The following is a 17750-nucleotide window of genomic DNA, read 5'->3' as shown; positions in this document are numbered from 1 at the left end:
GATTGACAGACAGTGCACCAACTGTCTTTGACCTTACGCTCTGCCCCATCTCGCGAGATTTCGACGACGATCTAGTGGGGGGGGGTCCAAGGCGCCTCTCTGAGTGGGGGATGGGAATGTCTGTGGCGCAATCATTGCGCGAGATTGAGCCACGGCCGCAGAGGCCCTGCTTAGATCTCGCGATGCTTCTCTGTCTCAGTTCTGGAACTCCGGGCAGTTTCTCGCGAGAGTCCGTGCCGAGAGCTCTGGGAGACCCCGTGTGTTTGTGTGTGTGTGTATGTGTGTTAGTGAATGTGAGTACGGGGAAGCATCGGCCGCCATTTCAGGGAGCTTGCCGACGCTGTCGCAGGGGTGGATCCTGTGCTGCCGAAGCCGCCGTCCTGCTCCTACGTACGGGTTCTTCTAATCCCATTGTTTCTTTTAGATTCGCTCGGGCCTAGTCGCCCTCGGAGCCTGATATACGGGCTGGGCGGTACCGCGGCCTGGGCCTAGGGGCTTAACAGTAGCAACAGCGGCAGCGGCGGCGGCAGCAGCACTAGCAGCAGCAGCGGCGGCAGCAGCAGCGCAACTGACTCGGGACAAGTACTACAGGCACCCAAAAGGCCGCACAGGTATGGGGGGCGTCGTGGACCTACGTATTTTCAGAGCTTTCCCAAGGTTTGCTGCTTATCGGTGCTCAGAGGCACTTCTGGCGGTTTTTAGCGACTGCCAGGATAGGGGGTACTTCTGGCGAAATAGACTCCATTTCGGTGGCCGCGCCCTTATTTTCTGGTCGGGTATTGTTCGTATTCGTGGTGGGGGGCAAGGACCCTAGGGAGACCTGGGGCAGATGGAGTCCTGTCCCTTTGAGGCCTGCGCCGTCCGCGATCTCCCAACATGGCGCCAGTCGAATGCTGCCTTGGTACACAACCCCTCCCAGCAGAGGGAGTTTCCCTTGGCCCCTAAAATGGCAGCGCGGGTTTTGTGCCGAAGGAGGCGCTCTCTCGGGAGCCTCTGATTTTAGGGGTTCATTGCGGGGTTTTAAAAATCGGTCAGTGAAGTCTTTTCATGTGTTGTAAGGGGCGTTTTAGATGGGCAAGCCAAGCCTGATAAAATGCGTGTCAGTTTAGTCATTGTAGGGCTTTGAAGGATTTTATTAAGTTTTGGAGCGTATGGGCCAAGAAAAAAAAACAACCTAATTGAAAAATGTTTATTCATAGGATTGTCTTGTTCTTTCCTAGGCGTTTAGAGAAAATGGCAGACGATATTGATATTGAAGCAATGCTTGAGGCTCCTTACAAGAAGGTGAGAAAAAACATGTCGGTGAGGTCTATATATTTCTTAATTTAGCATTATTCACGAAACTACTGCTGAAATGTAAACTAACCTCCCCGGAGCCCTCTTGATTTATCTTATCACAGATGCATTACGTGTAACTTACAAAAGTAAATATATGCTATTGATGTAATAATATTGTGCAGTAGTTTCACTTCAGCGTGATGAATAAATGCCCATCTATCTCTCTTTGTAGACTTGCCTAACGATATCTCACCTCTACTCCCATGAATTCACCTTTGATTCCAGTGTGAACTGTCAATCATAAGGTAGTAATTGAGTGACTTATCGCTGTACCGTGGTCCCCTAGGTAAAATGACTCAACTAAGAATTACCAGTTCCAGTTTGGTATAGCAAAAAGGTGAATGTAGTGGTTTGGGAAAATAGCAGGGGTCCAAGAATAACAATGTATAACCAGTCTATGGCAAGTAAATCTTTTAATAAGTCTTTTGAGAAGAAATGGGTGAGATTTTTAAAAATTTATACATATATATACACACATAATATATAAAAGACTGGTGATAGTAAATCTTACAACAGGCAGGTGGAGATCTGCTTCTCAGTTAATAATTATAAAATTCTTGGATCCCTGAATAGAAATTTAAAAAAGAAAAAAAAAAGGCAAAAGAGGCAGTATCACAGCTTAGAGTCACTTGATGACTGTTTTACTGTTCTCCATATTGTTTTGTTTATAATTAGTCCCTGCCATAGTTTTTCACACTTAAAAACTACAAAGGAATTATTTTGGCTAATATAGTATGACCCATTTCAGTAGCACAGTAAAAGTAAGCTGTCTTTTCATTCTTTCACCCAATTGGTGGTGAAAACATCAGTATGCATGCATTATCACTGGTGTCACAACTGTAAGTTAGCAGTTATGCTCCTATAGCTGATGTGATCAAACTTTAAAATAAACATTGCGCTAAACCTTTTAAAAATAAAATAATACATTTGTTTTGGAGTGTGTAGCACGACCATGTGGTACCTTTTGGATGAATTCTGATAACTTTAAATAGTGAATGTAGTTTTGTAATGTTTAGACTCTTGAAGAGCTGCTTTCTGTTTTAATGTTAAAATTCTTGTGTCTTAGTTTAACGTGGATGTAATTCCATGTAAACAGGTATGGAAGTAGGAAATGTTTAGGTTGGACTGGTGGATTATTAATTAACTTTCGTGGGTTCTTGGGAGTCAACATTACTAAAGCAGTGTGAATCCCTGTTTGCTTCAGGGCGAGATGTGTGACAGAGGTGGCATCAAGCTCTTACAGTCCCAACCCTCCAACGGAAATGGGCGAAGATCTCAGGAATGGCATCGGTCACAGGAAATCGATAGTGGCTGGCTGCTAGCATGGCCACTTGGGGCTTAGGCAGAAATAGAGCCATGGTACTGACGAAAGGGACCATAGCACTTGGAATAAAACTCAAAACAAGACTTTATTCATATTTTATAGAAATTACATTTAACCACTTCAGCATTGTAAATGTGGATAACTTAATACCTAACTATGTAAGAAAGTAAAATTTTAACATGTTAATGTGGAGAGATTTTTATTTTTGTATCTTGATGACTTAATTGTAAGCAACAAAGTGGTTATACCATCTAAATTTTTTTATAGCCTTCCATGTTAAACTATAAATAAGTAATTAGTTTTAAAATTGTTTTGTATTTTCTTATTCCTATTCCCTTTACCCTTTGACATCTTGAAATGTTACCACTACGTCCTCATGATGTTCTTCTATCAACCCTGCTTAGGATGAGAACAAGTTGAGCAGTGCTAACGGTCATGAAGAACGTAGCAAAAAGTAAGTTTTAAGAAGGGACCTGGGGGGTGGTGATGAACTTTATGTGATTGAGGTCTTAAGTTGTGTTTCTGTGGCTAAAGCATCAAACTGAGGTTCTCTTCTGATACTCTTTTTCCTCTTAGAAAACTGATTCTTTACCTTTTGGGAAGAGAAACTCCTTGAGGATAGACTATGGATTCTTTTGCCTAGATTTCAGGATATTGTGGTTTCAGGGAACATCTGGATACCTTCCCTTTCAAGTCCATTATGATAATCTGGTTAAGAGTTTGTTTTAAGATGGGTGTGGTGCCACCCACCTATAATTCTAGCCACTTGGAGGCGAGGCAGAGGATTGCAAATTTGAGGTCAGCCTGGGCAACATGGCAAGACACTACCTCAAAAAAACAACAAAATGAGCTAGGTGCTGTGATACACGCCTGTAATCCCAGCTACTTAAGAGGCTGACGCAGGAGGCAAATTCATGTTGGCCTCAGCAATTATTTTGAGACTGTCTCAAAATAAAAAGGAGTGAGGATGTACCTCAATGGTAGAATGCCTCTGGTTTAAATCCCCAGAACCCAAGACAAAGGATTCCTGCATTAGAACTTTTGTTTGTTGTAAATTTCACTTTGGCTTAATATTTGGTGATAATGTTGATAAAACTATTTGTTGAACTTAGGAGACAGAGGTAATATTAGAAATTTTATAATCAGGCCATGGGCAGTGTCCTGAATCATTAAAGGAATTCTGCTCCTTGCTGTCTAAAGGCAGCACTTTTGGTAGTGATGAGATAGCATACATAAATACTACTTAGGCATTTTAAACTGCAGTAGATTTAATAGTGAGAATGTACTTTTGAAAATTATGAGTATTTTAAGCAATTTTGGGGAGTATATATGTAACCCATTCTAGAAACTTGCTGCTACAGACTGTTAACAGATTAACTGAATCCCCTTTATAAGGTTGGAGCCTATCAGTTGTTGAAGTTTCCTTTCAGTTCTAAGGTTAGTGATTTCTTACACATGCTGTGGTCATGTTATGAGCATTAAGTTGTTTCACTAGCCTGTTTTTATATGTTAAAGCATTTTGTCAACATTTCTGACCCCATAATATATAATGAAAAATTACCATGTTTGTATAAATATGTCAAAATAGACTGTACTGTCATGTATAACTAAAAAGAACAAATAAAAAAAGAAAAATATTAAGATGGCCACTTAATTTGATTCTTTTTGGCTCTTTTTCTCCTAAGAGCTCAAAGTGCTTCATAACTACCTCAGTCATCCTCACAACAGCTTTGTTAGGTAGGTTGATAATAATTTCATAAAATAGATGAGAAAATTTTTGGATTTGGGTTTGCTGGGCCAGTAATTCTTTTTATAATGCCCTTAAAATAATGATAGTAATGGATAATTTGTGGAAAACATCGTTTTTCCTGGTACAGGCTTATGTGGTAATAATTTAGTTTCTAATTTATCACAGGTGAATGTGGGTATCAGGTTGGGTTTCATCTTGATTGTATGAGATAACCAGCTAATTATTTCAGGGTTTATGTCATCTGGTTTTAAACCTTTACAAAAGTTATGTTTTCTTAGTGTTTCTGATTTGAGTTTTTGAATCAAAAAACCCAGGAACAGGTTTCTGTATTGACATAAATTATCCCATATAGATGTCATACCTCTCAGCTAGGTAAAAGCTATGATTTTGTCTTAAATGTCAAAAGGATGAGGTCATACACTTTAGGATGCAGACTTTTATTGTACCATTTTCTGAAGTTACCCCTTGCTCCTAATGTCATCTAGAGTTTATATTTGTTGTTGTCCTGCATCTAAAATCTTCAAGGCCAGCAAGCTTTTATAAGGAAATCAAGCATCAGGCTCTGCATAAATGGTATTTAGTGGCCTTAATTTAATGTAATGTAAAGAATCCTGAGGGCTGGGTGTGGTAGTACATGCCTATAATCCAGTGGCTTGGGGGCTGAGTCAGGAGATTCCCAAACTTAAAGCCAGCCTCAGCAACTTGGCAAGACCCTGTCTCAGAAAGGACTGGGAATATGGCCCAGTGATTAAGTGGCCCTGGGTTCAATCCCTGCTACCAAAAAAATTAAAAGTCCTGAGGGACTAAATAAGAAGAATTGGTAATTTAATTGGCCATATTATTCTTTGAGGGAGGCCTGTTTCCCAATACTCTTTTAAAACCTATAAAATATTTGTCAGAATTTCTGTCCTAAATTAAATCTGGTTGTATAAATGGTACCTTTGTTTAGTCAGGAGCTTTTTAAAAATTTTTTTTCTGAAGGAACTTTATTTTTCAAATTTGAATATAAAAAAATTTTGCCTTTAGGAAAAATTGTCTTACAAGGGAAAATGCTGCTTTGCATTTTTCCACCCTAAAACTGTTTAAAAAAGCCACTGACTCTTGATGTAGTTCTTAATAAGGTAATATGAAAGTTCCCAGTGAGAAATAGTCCACTGTGTTTCTTTTTTAAAAAATAGTGTTTCTGAACATGTAACATTTCATTGTATCCCAGTAATAAAAGGAACTGTTTCATATAACACAAAAGGTTACCAATTAGCTTGTTATTGAAGAGCTACACTCCTGAGTTTGGCAAGACCTCAAAATATGCTTTGTACAGTAACTTAAGTACCTGAGGTTGCCCTCATGGGAGTATTTGTTAGTGTAACCAATTTTGCAAAGTATAAACTGGCATCTGTTCCTTTCAGCTCAAATTAGAGAACTACTCAAAAAAGGATAACAGTAAAATGACACAGTTGAAATATTTGGCTACTGTGGTGTGGATTATCTATAAATTTTGGGATAAATGACTTTTCTATTTTTTTTTCTTATTTTCCAGAATACTTTGCATTTAAAATTTAGATCTTCTTACATGGAAGAGGTCAAATCCAGTTATAGCAAAACACCTTTACAGCAGAGGCCATATAACCAAAAAGTCCAAAGGCCCAGACCAGTGGACCATTTACTTCAATGATGTTCAGTACAAAATTCCACTGCCACTAAAGACTTTGGAAAGTCCCATTTAAGTTGTAACAGGATTTGACTATTAGTATGGATTTTGATAACAGTTCTTTAGTTAACCTAACACGTATTCTTTGAAGCTGGAATTTGTTACAGAGAAGTATACTGGTTTCTTATATAACTTTTTGTCTGGACTTTTATGTAGAAGATTATGTTTCCTTAATGTCTTAGTACATTGTTGTCTTTTTACCTGTCGGGGGTTGCCTTCAGATGTGGGTGGGAACTCATTTACAAAAAGTCCTAGGGAGATCTTAAGTTAAAATTAGCTCTCTGATTTTTGAAGTCTTGTCTTTGGCAGAGTACATTTTGGGGTCTGTGAGAGATAAATATAGAGGTTGGCTACCTGTGCTATGGGCCATCTGTGAAGAGAGAAAAATCTTTATTAATAGTGTCTTTTGTGGGGAATAAAATACTTTTTATCTTGTCCCCTAATTTGAATTATGTATGGTTATAAACACATACTTTTGGTTTTAACCATCCCACAGAATTTTGTAAGAGATAGTGTCAGGTTTTTGAGGCAAAATGGAATGTTATCTGTTGCCCTTCTGGGCATTGCTTTGACTTCTATATAAATAATGAGTGTAGCCTAATTTTCTGTCATGTGCTGCCTAGCATATACATTTCTGACAGTCAGGTGGATTATCTTGAAATTTTAGACAAAGTTTCTGCCTCCTTGGAAAGCTCTACATCTCCTTGTGATTGGAGTGTGGGTTTCAAGATTCCAGAAGGTGGGTGTCTTCATTTTCTATTTTCAATGCACTCTAAGGTGACCTGCTTATGGGTTGGTTCTCTGAAGCGGACCTCAGTTGCTCTTATGCTAACTACTTTGATAAGGACTCAACAGTTAATTAAATTTCCAGATAATGATGTAGCGTTCTCAGTATTCAATCTATAAACCACTACACATGGACATTTTAGTGGAATAAATTTTATTTTGAAATGTCTTTTAATTTATATTGAAAATCTGAAGGCACCTCTAATTAGATGATGACACAGATATAGATTGTAAGATTTAATTATGAAATGAAGGGTAGAATACTGTGAAGAATTTAGAAATGATATATATATATAAAACTGGATTTTTTTTACCTTTCAGAGTTTGAGATTTTATAAAGATTTGTGAAGGTCAAGTTGATTATTTTATTGCACTCCACAGGCTTGTGTAAACTGGTGTAAAAATGGCATTCTCCATTTTCTGGTGTATTTATTACAACTTTAAATTTTAAGTATTTTAAATGGTCACTTGAATGTCTAATAGTTTCAAAGTGCATTCAGCTGCATTAGTTCTAAGTGTCATTTGTTATTGTTTCTTTGCTTATAAAAAGCAAATTGTTGATGCCTATGTGGCCCTTTGAAAGTATAAAATGTTCTGTAAATTGTTTAAAAATGGACTTAGTATTATGAAAATTTTTATATGTGAACAACTACTATTACTCATGGATTTATTGTAACTTGATTTTAGTACTTTACCTTGTGGATTATTAGATAGTTAACATGAAAGTTTTACTAAAATGCTCAGGTTTTTCTTGTACCTGGCAACTAGTCCTATTTCTCGTTAAAGCTGTAGCTGACTCAGGAAATCCTTGCAGTTCCTGCTCTTAAAACACTATGGCTCACAATACATTGATTGATCATTTTCAGTTATAAGGCAAAGATGGGGGTTAGTGTTAACCACATCTAGAATTTTTTTTAAAATATGATTATGTATCATTGTATGATAGTTAATAGCAAAATGAGTTTACAAAAGGATAAAAATTCTGAGTGTTAAAAAAAAGCATATTTTGGTGGGGTTTTAAAACAGCAAGATAATGATGATTTGTTTTCTTCTCAGGAGAAAAAAAAGCAAGAGCAGAAGTCGCAGTCATGAACGAAAGCGAAGCAAAAGTAAGGAACGAAAGCGAAGTAGAGATAGAGAAAGGAAAAAGAGCAAAAGCCGGGAACGGAAGCGAAGTAGAAGCAAAGAAAGGAGACGTAGCCGCTCAAGAAGTCGAGATCGAAGATTCCGAGGACGCTATAGAAGTCCCTAGTATGTAACTATAATTATGATTTTTGGTTGGAGGGTCATTCTCTGGGTATTTGGGGAGCAATTTAACTTGAGATTTGACTTAGGAGACTTTATTTTTCAGTAAGTGGTTAAAAGTATTAAAAATTAAGGATGTTGGCATTAAAGATTAGAAAAGCAAAGGTTCAATTTTTGAAGAAATAAATGAAACTTCTATTTTACCAGGTATACTAGCTTATTTTCTGTCAATCTAGCTAAAATTCTAATTGTATGCCCATCAAAGTTAGACTGAAGCACTATCATGCTTGAAAAAAGAAATCTTAAAGGTGTGTGAGCTATAAAATATTCTTTATTAAATATATAAGATTTAAAACTTAGGTGTATAGATTACAAATGTGATTAGTTAATTAAGTTACTCTTAAGTTACTGGCTCTTTCCAGCTGAAACTACAGATAATTTATGAATTTGTTACATGTGCTCCTTGATAAAGATCATTTGTTAGGCTCATCACACATTATTTTTAAGCCCTCTTTAATAGTAGTAAGATACTCTAAAAGTGCTTTGAAGATTAAATCACTACAGGATATTTGATGTGGTTAAACAAGTCGGAAGGAAGTTAAAAAATACCTGTATTAACTTTGGAAAGACAATTCTAAGAATGAATTGAAACTACTAGTAATCCTTAATGCTTTGTTGTTATTTCCTATTTAATCACAGTTATAAACTATATGGGATATACATACTTTCAGTTTTAAATTTTGAATGATTGAGAATAGAATTTAGAGAGACCTTGAAACAGTCCTGGTTCTTTTGAAAGATACTTAGCTCTCTTTTTTTCTTGTCTTTTAAGAAGGAACTAACTTGGAGTAAGCTGATAATGAGTAATAAATGAGATAGTAATGTAAAATTACTTAAGAGTACTTCCTGGAATTATGGAATGTTTTGATTTGAAGGCACTTGGAGTTAGTAACAGATTTCTGATTTGGATCTTTTCATGTTTAATGAATTGAACTACCTGTTTTCTAGGTTTCTCCAACATGCCTTTGTAATATAATTTTTCACTATCTGAAAATGGACCACAAAGCTATTTTAATTCTAAATGCTGTATTAAAATTCTTTGCTTTTTGTCCAGTTCCTCAAGTTATTGTATTACTAAAATGGGAATATATAACATCATTTTGCCAGAATGAACCAAATGGAAGCAACTGTTTCTAATTTGAATGCATATTTAATTTCTGCTTATAATCCTGATCTTAATGGTTTAAAATTTAAATTTAAAATTTGTTTTGGGTTTCAGATGATTTTTAACTATGGAGGCTATCATGGAGATTGATTCAGAATTAAAGGGAAAGGAAGTAGTGTATAGATTCTTTCTTGAATTTTAATTTATCCAGAAAATGTATATTCTCAATTATAATTTGTCTGAATTGGAAAGGACCTTTCTCATTATAAAAGAATTGTATTTGGAAGTGCTTGGTTATTATAAGTAGAAGTTTTCATGAAAACTAAACCAAACGTGTTTCGTGGCCTCTTTGTTTTTTAATATATATATTTTTAGTTTGGACATAATATCTTTATTTTATTTGTTTTTAGGTGGTGCTGAGGATTGAACCCAGCACCTCACACGTGTAGGCAAGCGCTCTACCGCTGAGCCACAACCCGAGCCCCTCATGGGCTCATTTAATTTTGCTACTCTGGAGTAGGATAGCAGGATGAGCACTAAAGTATATATATCCAACTGGTCCCTATAAGTTAGCTTCTTGTTTACAAGGCACAAGTTACCAATTTTATAAAAGCCACCTAATATCTGTTCCAAAATACTTTTTTTTTTAATTCATGAAATTCTCAGATTTTCTGAAGAGTTGGTAAATTGCCATCACACAATTTTTATGGAATGTTTTGTTACAGAGAACTGAAGTACAGTGCACTAAGGTGTGCCTTTGTGCTGTGTAAGACTATTGCATAGATAAAATTCTAGTGACTATGTAAGGAATTTTTCCCTTTTTAGCTGGGTGTGATGGCACATACCTGTAATCCCAGTGACTCAGGAGGCTGAAACAGGAGTATTGCAAGTTCAAGGTCAGCCTCAGTACTTTAAGCCAGCGCCCTGAGTAACTTAGTGAGACCCTGTCTCAAAAAAGGCTGGGGTTATTGCTCAGGGGCAAAATGCCATTGGGTTCAATTCCCGTTTTGAAAAGAAGTTGTTGAAACAAAAAAACTTCTATATATTGTATATGTATATGTAAAATTTTCATATGTGCTCTCAAGAAAGTATCTACAAATGGATTCTTGGGATCTGCACACAAAATAGTTTAAGTTACTGCTGGTGTGAGGAAAGTTCAGAGGGATCTAGTTTTACATGTGTGCTTTTCAAGTCTCAGGAATATATTCATATATATTTTGAAAAGTGTATGCGAATGGGTGCAAACATTTTCAGAATCTTAAATATTTGAGGCTGTAACCTATGGTCTTGGCACCTCAAAGTGGTCCAGGATGGATAAATATAAGGGCAAGCATGCCTGGGAAAGAGTTAAGCTTTTTCGAAGTCTTTGTTTCCTCTTCATACTTGAGGTGGAAAACAAGCAGCCTAACAATGTAAAACTTGCTGGAGAGCGCATGAATGCGATCTTAGCAAGACCCTAAACCTGTAACTAGTGTAATTTTGTGTTTCCTTTTTAGCTCCGGACCAAAATTTAACAGTGCCATCCGAGGAAAGATTGGGTTGCCTCATAGCATCAAATTAAGGTTTTTAAACATACTTCTGAATTGTTTAAATTGTTTTTCAAGGAACTTCTGTGATTTACATGTTTGGAGTAACTTCTGAAACTTTTTAACTTTGCAGCAGACGACGTTCCCGAAGCAAAAGTCCATTCAGGAAAGACAAGAGTCCTGTGAGGTAGCTGTTGTCCCTTTTTTTTTTTTTCCCTTCTTTTAAACTTATAGTTTTATATGGGTTTTGCCAAAATGAGAAAAGGGGCGGGGGGAAACACTTTTGCAGTTCATGTTACTTCTAATTTAAGCCCAATAATTTGGATCATGTTATATATGTTGTTTTCTTTAGTAGTATTAATACCTTGAAGTCAATGTGAATTGTCATATGTGAGTTTTCAGTAGCTTTCGTTTTAATTTCATTTATTTAAAAAGCGCGAAATACTATTATGATGTGTAGATAACTTATTTGAGTTAACAGAATTTTCAGTAGCTAAAGAAAGGTTCAAAAGACTTGACTAATTTTTGTTATTAGTAAATAGTCAAAGTACTTGTGTTAACAAGTTTTAAATAGCTCTACTTTTTAAAAATTTTTTTTGTTATGAATGGATCTTTATTTTATTTGCTTATTTATATTTGGTACTAGGAATTGAACACAGAGCCTCATACGTAGGAGGCAAATGCTCTCGCGCTGAGCTACAACTCCAGCCCCAGTAGCTCTACTTTTCTGAATTAGGGCTGGGGATATAGCTCAGTTGGTAGAGTGCTTGCCTTGCATACATAAGGCCCTGGGTTCAATCCCAGGCTATTCTTATGCTCAGATTCTCAAAGCTTTACATGGATTATTTGTCTCCTAAATAAAAGTCCTGTCAAGTATGTCATTTAAATAAAAAAAAAAATTTATGTGGTATTGAGAATCAAACCCAGTATGCGAGGCAAGCACTGCACCGAGGCAAGCACTGCACCACTGAGTTACAACCCCAGCCCCCAAGTATCATTTTTGTTCAAGGAAAATTTTTCTGTATAATAGCTTTTTTTTTTTGGTACCAGGGATTGAACTCAGGGGAACTTAACCACTGCGCCACATCCCTAGCCCTTAATTATATCATATTTAGAGACAGGGCTCGCTTAGTTGCTTAGTGCTTCACTGTTGTTGAGGCTGGCTTTGAACTTATGATTCTTCTGCTGCCCCATCCTGGGATTATAGGAGTGCACCACCACGCCTGGCTGTGGTAGCATTCTTTCCTGTCATTTCTAACTTATCTTAAAAAAAAAGGAGTATTATTATTATTTATTCTTTTTTTTTAGGTGGACACAATATCTTTATTTTTATTTTTATGTGGTGCTGAGAACAGAACCCAGGCATGCCAGGCGAGCACGCTACCACTTGAGCCACATCCCCAGCCCTGGGGAGTCTTATTTTTTAATATATATTTTTTGGTTATAAATGGACACAATGCCTTTATCTATCTATCTGTTTATTTATTTGTTTATTTTAATGTGGTGCTGAGGATCTATTCCGATGCCTCATGTGTTCTAGGCAAGCACTCTACCATTGAACCACAACCCCAATCCTAAAAAAGGAGTATTGTTTAAACTTTGAGTTGATTGTGTGTTTTTGTGTATTATAGTTACACTGCAGAATTTAGGATTTGATAAAGATCTTAATGATTATTAAATTTTCTTTCTAATAAAACATTTTTTTAGTTGTTAGTGGACCTTTATTCGTGCTGAGATGTGAACCCAGTGCATTACACATGCTAGACAGGTTCTTTACTACTGAGCCAAAACCCCAGCTTCTAGGCTTATAACTTTAAGGATTAAGTGAGGACCTAGATACTTTGGAACAGAAATATTCTTTTGGGGGACAGGGTGTATGACTGAGCCACATCCCTAGCCCTATTTTGGATTTTAGAGTTGCAAAGTGCTTCTTTCAGTTTTATAGGATAGCTTTGAACACATGATCCTCCTGTCTTAGCTTTCCAAGCCACTGGGATGACAGACATGTTGTCGTGTGCCGGGCCAGAGATATTCTTTTTAAAAAATATTTTTTAGTTGTATATGGACACTTATTTATATGCAGTGCTGAGAATCAAACCCAGTGTCTCACACTTGCCAGGCAAGTGGTCTACCACAAACCCACAAACCCAGCACCCAGAGAAGATCTTAATAGATATTTTTCCTTTAAATTTGTGAAAATTTAGTTTTATCTGTTGTGCTTTTGTTTTTTTCTATTGAGCATTTAGAAGTATGTTCTGTATTTATGCCTTTTTCTTATTGATACTTGTTAAAGTAATTTCATTTTTTAATTAAAAAAAATTAGATACACTTGTAGATGGACAGAATGCCTTTTTTTTAAATTTATTATGTGGTGCTGAGGATCAAACCCAGTGCCTTACACATGCTAGGCAAGTGCTCTGCCATTGATGTGTAGCCCTGGCCGATTTTTAGCTTTTGATTTAGTTATGATTACTGTTTCTGTGGTCTTCAATTATTTCAAAAAATCATGATTCAGATGCTAAACTTGTTGAATTTTATAAGCTTAATATAATTAAATGATAAACATTCAGCTAGCTTACTTTTGTAAAATAAACTAGCTTTCCTTACGTGAAGTACTTTTTATCATTTGTGATTTTATTATTTTTGTCTTTATCCTTTTTGATTTTTAAACAATTTAATGGCCTTATGGTTTTGTTGTGGGGAAACATCCACTATACAGATTTTGCATGTCTGGTACTTGTGGTCAGGGTTTGTATTACTGTCATTAAACTGTTAAGTTGTCTGAGTTACCTTTTAATATTGTAGAGAAATGGCTACTTTGAACATTGTAAGTCAAGTGGAGGTCTGTCCTGATAGAATGCAAAATGTGATTAGAAGATACATTTAGGGGGCTGAGGATGTGGCTCAAGCAGTAGCGTGCTCGCCTGGCATGCGTGCGGCCTGGGTTCGATCCTCTCAGCAACACGTACAAACAAAGATGGATGTTGTGTCTGCCAAAAAAACTAAAAAATAAATATTAAAATTCATTCTTTCTCTTTTTCTCCCCCTCCCCCCCCTCTTTAAAAAAAAAGATTTAGTTATTCTGTTGAAGGAATTGGGTCACATGGAAATAAATTACAGACATTGTGTATAAAAAAATTTAGTAAATATGGACTTGGACATAGGTATTAATTTTGATAAAAGTTTATTCTGCTTACTGAAAATGTACTTTTAAAAAAATTACTTGAAAAGAACAAGTTATAAAGTTAATTCTGTGTTCTTTATTCTTAGGGAACCTATTGATAATCTAACTCCTGAGGAAAGAGATGCCAGGACAGTTTTCTGCATGCAGTTGGCAGCAAGAATTCGACCAAGAGATTTGGAAGAGTTTTTCTCCACAGTAGGAAAGGTAACAACCTTTTTTGGGAGGTCAAGTAGTAGGTGGAAGTTGGAGTGCTTTAAAAATTAGCATTATGGCAGGTAAAATGGAGAAAAACATATATGCTCCAAGTTTTTCATGAGATTTATTTTTGTTATCCTGCCCATAAATAACTTTTTCCATATCTGTAAGTTGTGGTGTTAGAGTTAATGTAATTGCCCTTTCATCAAAATGCTTAAATAGTGCTTGACGGTCAGGTAAGTGGGTCATCAAGATATGTGAAACTCTGGTTTCTTTTATTTTGGGTACTAGGGATTGAACCCATGCGTGCTCTACCACTGTATGGTATTCCCAGTCTAATATTTTTTTTTTTTTTAAGACAGAGAATTTTAATATTTATTTTTTGGTTATCGGCGGACACAACATCTTTGTTTGTATGTGGTGCTGAGGATCGAACCCGGGCCGCACGTATGAAAGGCGAGCGCGCTACCGCTTGAGCCACATCCCCAGCCCCCCAGTCTAATATTTTGATATTGGGTCTTGTGAATTTTTTTTTTTAAGAGAGAATTTTTTAGTTTTCAGTGGACACAACATCTTTATTTTTATGTGGTGCTGAGGATCGAACCCAGCGCCCTGTTCACGCCAGGCGAGCGCGTTACCGCTTGAGCCACATCCTCAGCCTCTGGTCTTTTGAATTTGCTAAGGGTCTTGCAGAGTTGCTGAGGCTGGCTTTGTTTGAACATGGAGTTTTCTTGCTTCAGTGTCTGCACACCTTGTGATTACACCTGTGCACCACTGTGCCTTCTGAGAAAATGTTTTGATTCCCAGTCAGTGAGAAAACAAAAAAAACGGAGGGGTTAGCTGAATGGAGGGTACTTGTAGTCATATCACTTGAGAGGCCAGACTGGCAAAATAATAAGCCCCTTCTGGAAAAAAAAAAGAGGAAAGAAAGAAAGAGATTAAGGGTTGATCTGAGTATTAGAGACCATCCTTAGTATGCATGAAGTCTTGGGTTCGCTCCTCAACACAAAGAAAAAAAAATAGAAGGCCAATAATCCTTGAAATTTATCGCTTTTTTTGTGTCTCTGTGCATGCCGCAGTTTGAAGTCAGGGAACTTTATTTCTTTGTATTTTGTTCCATCATCAATGCACCTTGTTTTCTGAATACGTATTTTACATTCCTGTGTTTGTTTCTGTGGTACTGGGGGTCATACAAAAGGCTGACAAAGTAATAGACAAAATGTTGTACCACTGAGTTGTAGTCCTAAACCTATTCATGTAATTCGTGCCTGCTTTTGAAATAATTATATTCATATAGGTCACAGTGCATTATTGCACAAGCAGAATTCTATTAAATGTGTATTTTCTTTTCAGGTTCGAGATGTGAGGATGATTTCTGATAGAAATTCAAGACGTTCCAAAGGGATTGCCTATGTGGAGTTTGTCGATGTTAGCTCAGTGCCTCTAGCAATAGGATTAACTGGCCAGCGAGTTTTAGGAGTTCCCATCATAGTACAGGCATCACAGGTAATTTTTTTCTTAAGAATTGAGTTACTGATACTGGAAGCCTCCTAAATCTTCCTGAAATGATATTATGTCCTGATGAGGTTTTATATACATTAATCATCACATTACCTTGAGTCAGATGATATTAGGTTGCTTTATTGAAACTTTGTTGTGACTCCTGTGGTATACTGTGTTCTTAACACCATATTCTTGCCACACACCTGTAATCCCTGTGAATCAAGAGGCTGAGTCAAGAGGATCACCAGTTCATAGTCATATTGAGCAGTTCAGCGAGGCCAAAAGAAAGTTGGCAAGACCTTGTCTCAATAAAAAGGTCTGGGAAGTGATTCAATGGTAGAGTGCCTTTTGTTTAAATACCTACTAACCCCCCAATAAATAAATAAATGCACCTTAATCTAAGTTATAAACATTCATTTCATTAAAGGCTGGGCGCCATGGTGCAAACCTGAAATCTCAGCGGCATCAGAAGCTTGGATTACTATTTTAGCAAGACTCTGTCAAGATAAATAGGGGTGGGAATATTGCTCAGTTTTAAGCATCCCTGTGCCTGATATTTGGTACAAAAAAAAAAAAAAAAGGCCTGAAAAAAACTTAGTATTGAGAATCATAAATGTATTTTCTCAAGAATGTATTTTCTGGCTGGACTCTTGTGGCACATTCCTGTAATCCCAGTAATTTGGAAGGCTGAGGCAGGAGGATCTCAAGTTCAAAAACAAGAGAGCTAGGCAACTCAGGGAGATCCTGTCTCTAAATAAAATACAAAATAGGGCTGTGGATACAACTCAGTTTAATTCCTTGCCCCTGCAAAAAGGTAGTACTTTTGGGGCCCAGGAGTGCTGAAGGTTACTTGTAATCCCTGTAGCTCAGGAGGCTGAGGCAGGAGGATCACCAGGTAAAGCCATCCTAAGCAACTTACCCAGATCTTGTTTCTAAATACATATCTGGCAATGTGGTTGTGTATTTAAGTGCCCTTGGGTTGTTCAATCCATGGTACAAAAAAGATAAATGAATGAATGTTTTCTTTTCACATGGTATGATTTTATTTTTTTTTATTTAAAGAATTTAAAAAAGAAATTTTTAGCTGTATAAGGACCTTTACTTAATTTATATATGATGCTGGGAAACCCAGTGCCTCACATGCTAGGTAAGAGCTCTACCACTGAGCCATAAACCAGCCCTAAAAAAGTTTTTAGTTGTGATGGACACAGCACCCTTATCTATCTATCTATCTATCTATATAGTGCTGAAGATCAAACCCAGTACCTCAACACGTGTTAGGCAAGTGGTCTGCCACTGAGTTACAGCCCCAGCCCTAAAAAAAAAAAAATTTAAGTAATGTCTTTACTGGTGGCTGGGTTGCTCACACCAGTGAGGTATGAAGGGAAAAGAAAAACGAATCTTCTATCATTAAATAGTAATATATTTTTACTGTGAAAATACATGCTCATGCAAAATTTTTTTTTTTTTTTAATAGAGTAGTTTGAAACCATTGGTTACAAGATTCTTTTGAACATAAGGGTTTTTTGGGGGGTTGGGTATTTGGGATAGAATGTGGTAACACTTTATCTCTGAACTACAGACCAGCCAATCCCCTTCCCCCCTTTTGTGAGACAGGTTCTCACTAACGGCTTAACCCTTCACTAAGTTGCTGAGCCTCGCCTTGAACATGAGATCTTCCCACCTTAGCTTCCCAGGTGACTGGGATTATAGATGTGTACCATTGCTCCCAGATTAGGTAAAATGTAAAAATCTCATTTGAAGTATTTTTGTTTAATATTCATTTTATGATTTATTGATATCTCACAGTATTTGAGTATTCCTTTGTGGAAATGAATTTACATTGATATTTTAGTTGTTTTGTACACAGAAAAATCAGGATGCCTAAATCTAGTGATTATGTATTTTGAAACTATCCTTAGGATTCAGTACTCTATACATACTGAATAAGCAACCATTTTCTGTTGCTGGTCAGCTTTTTTTTGGTGGAGGGCTGAACTGGGGTTTGAATTAAGGGGCACTCCAC

General features: G+C 36.7%; 1 protein-coding gene across 9 annotated transcripts in view; it reads left to right on the top strand.

Annotated features, from left to right (window-relative positions):
• Positions 1 to 279: 279 nt before the first annotated feature.
• Rbm39 (RNA binding motif protein 39) overlaps positions 280 to 17750 on the top strand; it is a 32483-nt gene continuing 15012 nt past the window's right edge. For 2 of the 9 annotated variants that reach the window (XM_027945260.3, XM_027945259.3), the window contains exons 1-8: positions 283 to 611; positions 1221 to 1284; positions 3067 to 3116; positions 7963 to 8157; positions 10813 to 10878; positions 10976 to 11029; positions 14113 to 14230; positions 15575 to 15727. In XM_027945260.3, the coding sequence (XP_027801061.1) occupies positions 1234 to 1284; positions 3067 to 3116; positions 7963 to 8157; positions 10813 to 10878; positions 10976 to 11029; positions 14113 to 14230; positions 15575 to 15727 (687 nt within the window). In that variant the 5' untranslated portion in view covers positions 283 to 611; positions 1221 to 1233. The other 7 variants (XM_027945262.3, XM_027945261.3, XM_071608892.1 and 4 more) reach the window with 6 other exon arrangements.

This window comes from Marmota flaviventris, chromosome 2 (assembly GCF_047511675.1).
Source record: "Marmota flaviventris isolate mMarFla1 chromosome 2, mMarFla1.hap1, whole genome shotgun sequence".
In the NCBI taxonomy this organism is placed as follows: domain Eukaryota; kingdom Metazoa; phylum Chordata; class Mammalia; order Rodentia; family Sciuridae; genus Marmota; species Marmota flaviventris.
The sequence above is the reverse complement of the archived record's forward strand: the minus strand, read 5'-3'. Positions and strand labels throughout refer to the sequence as shown.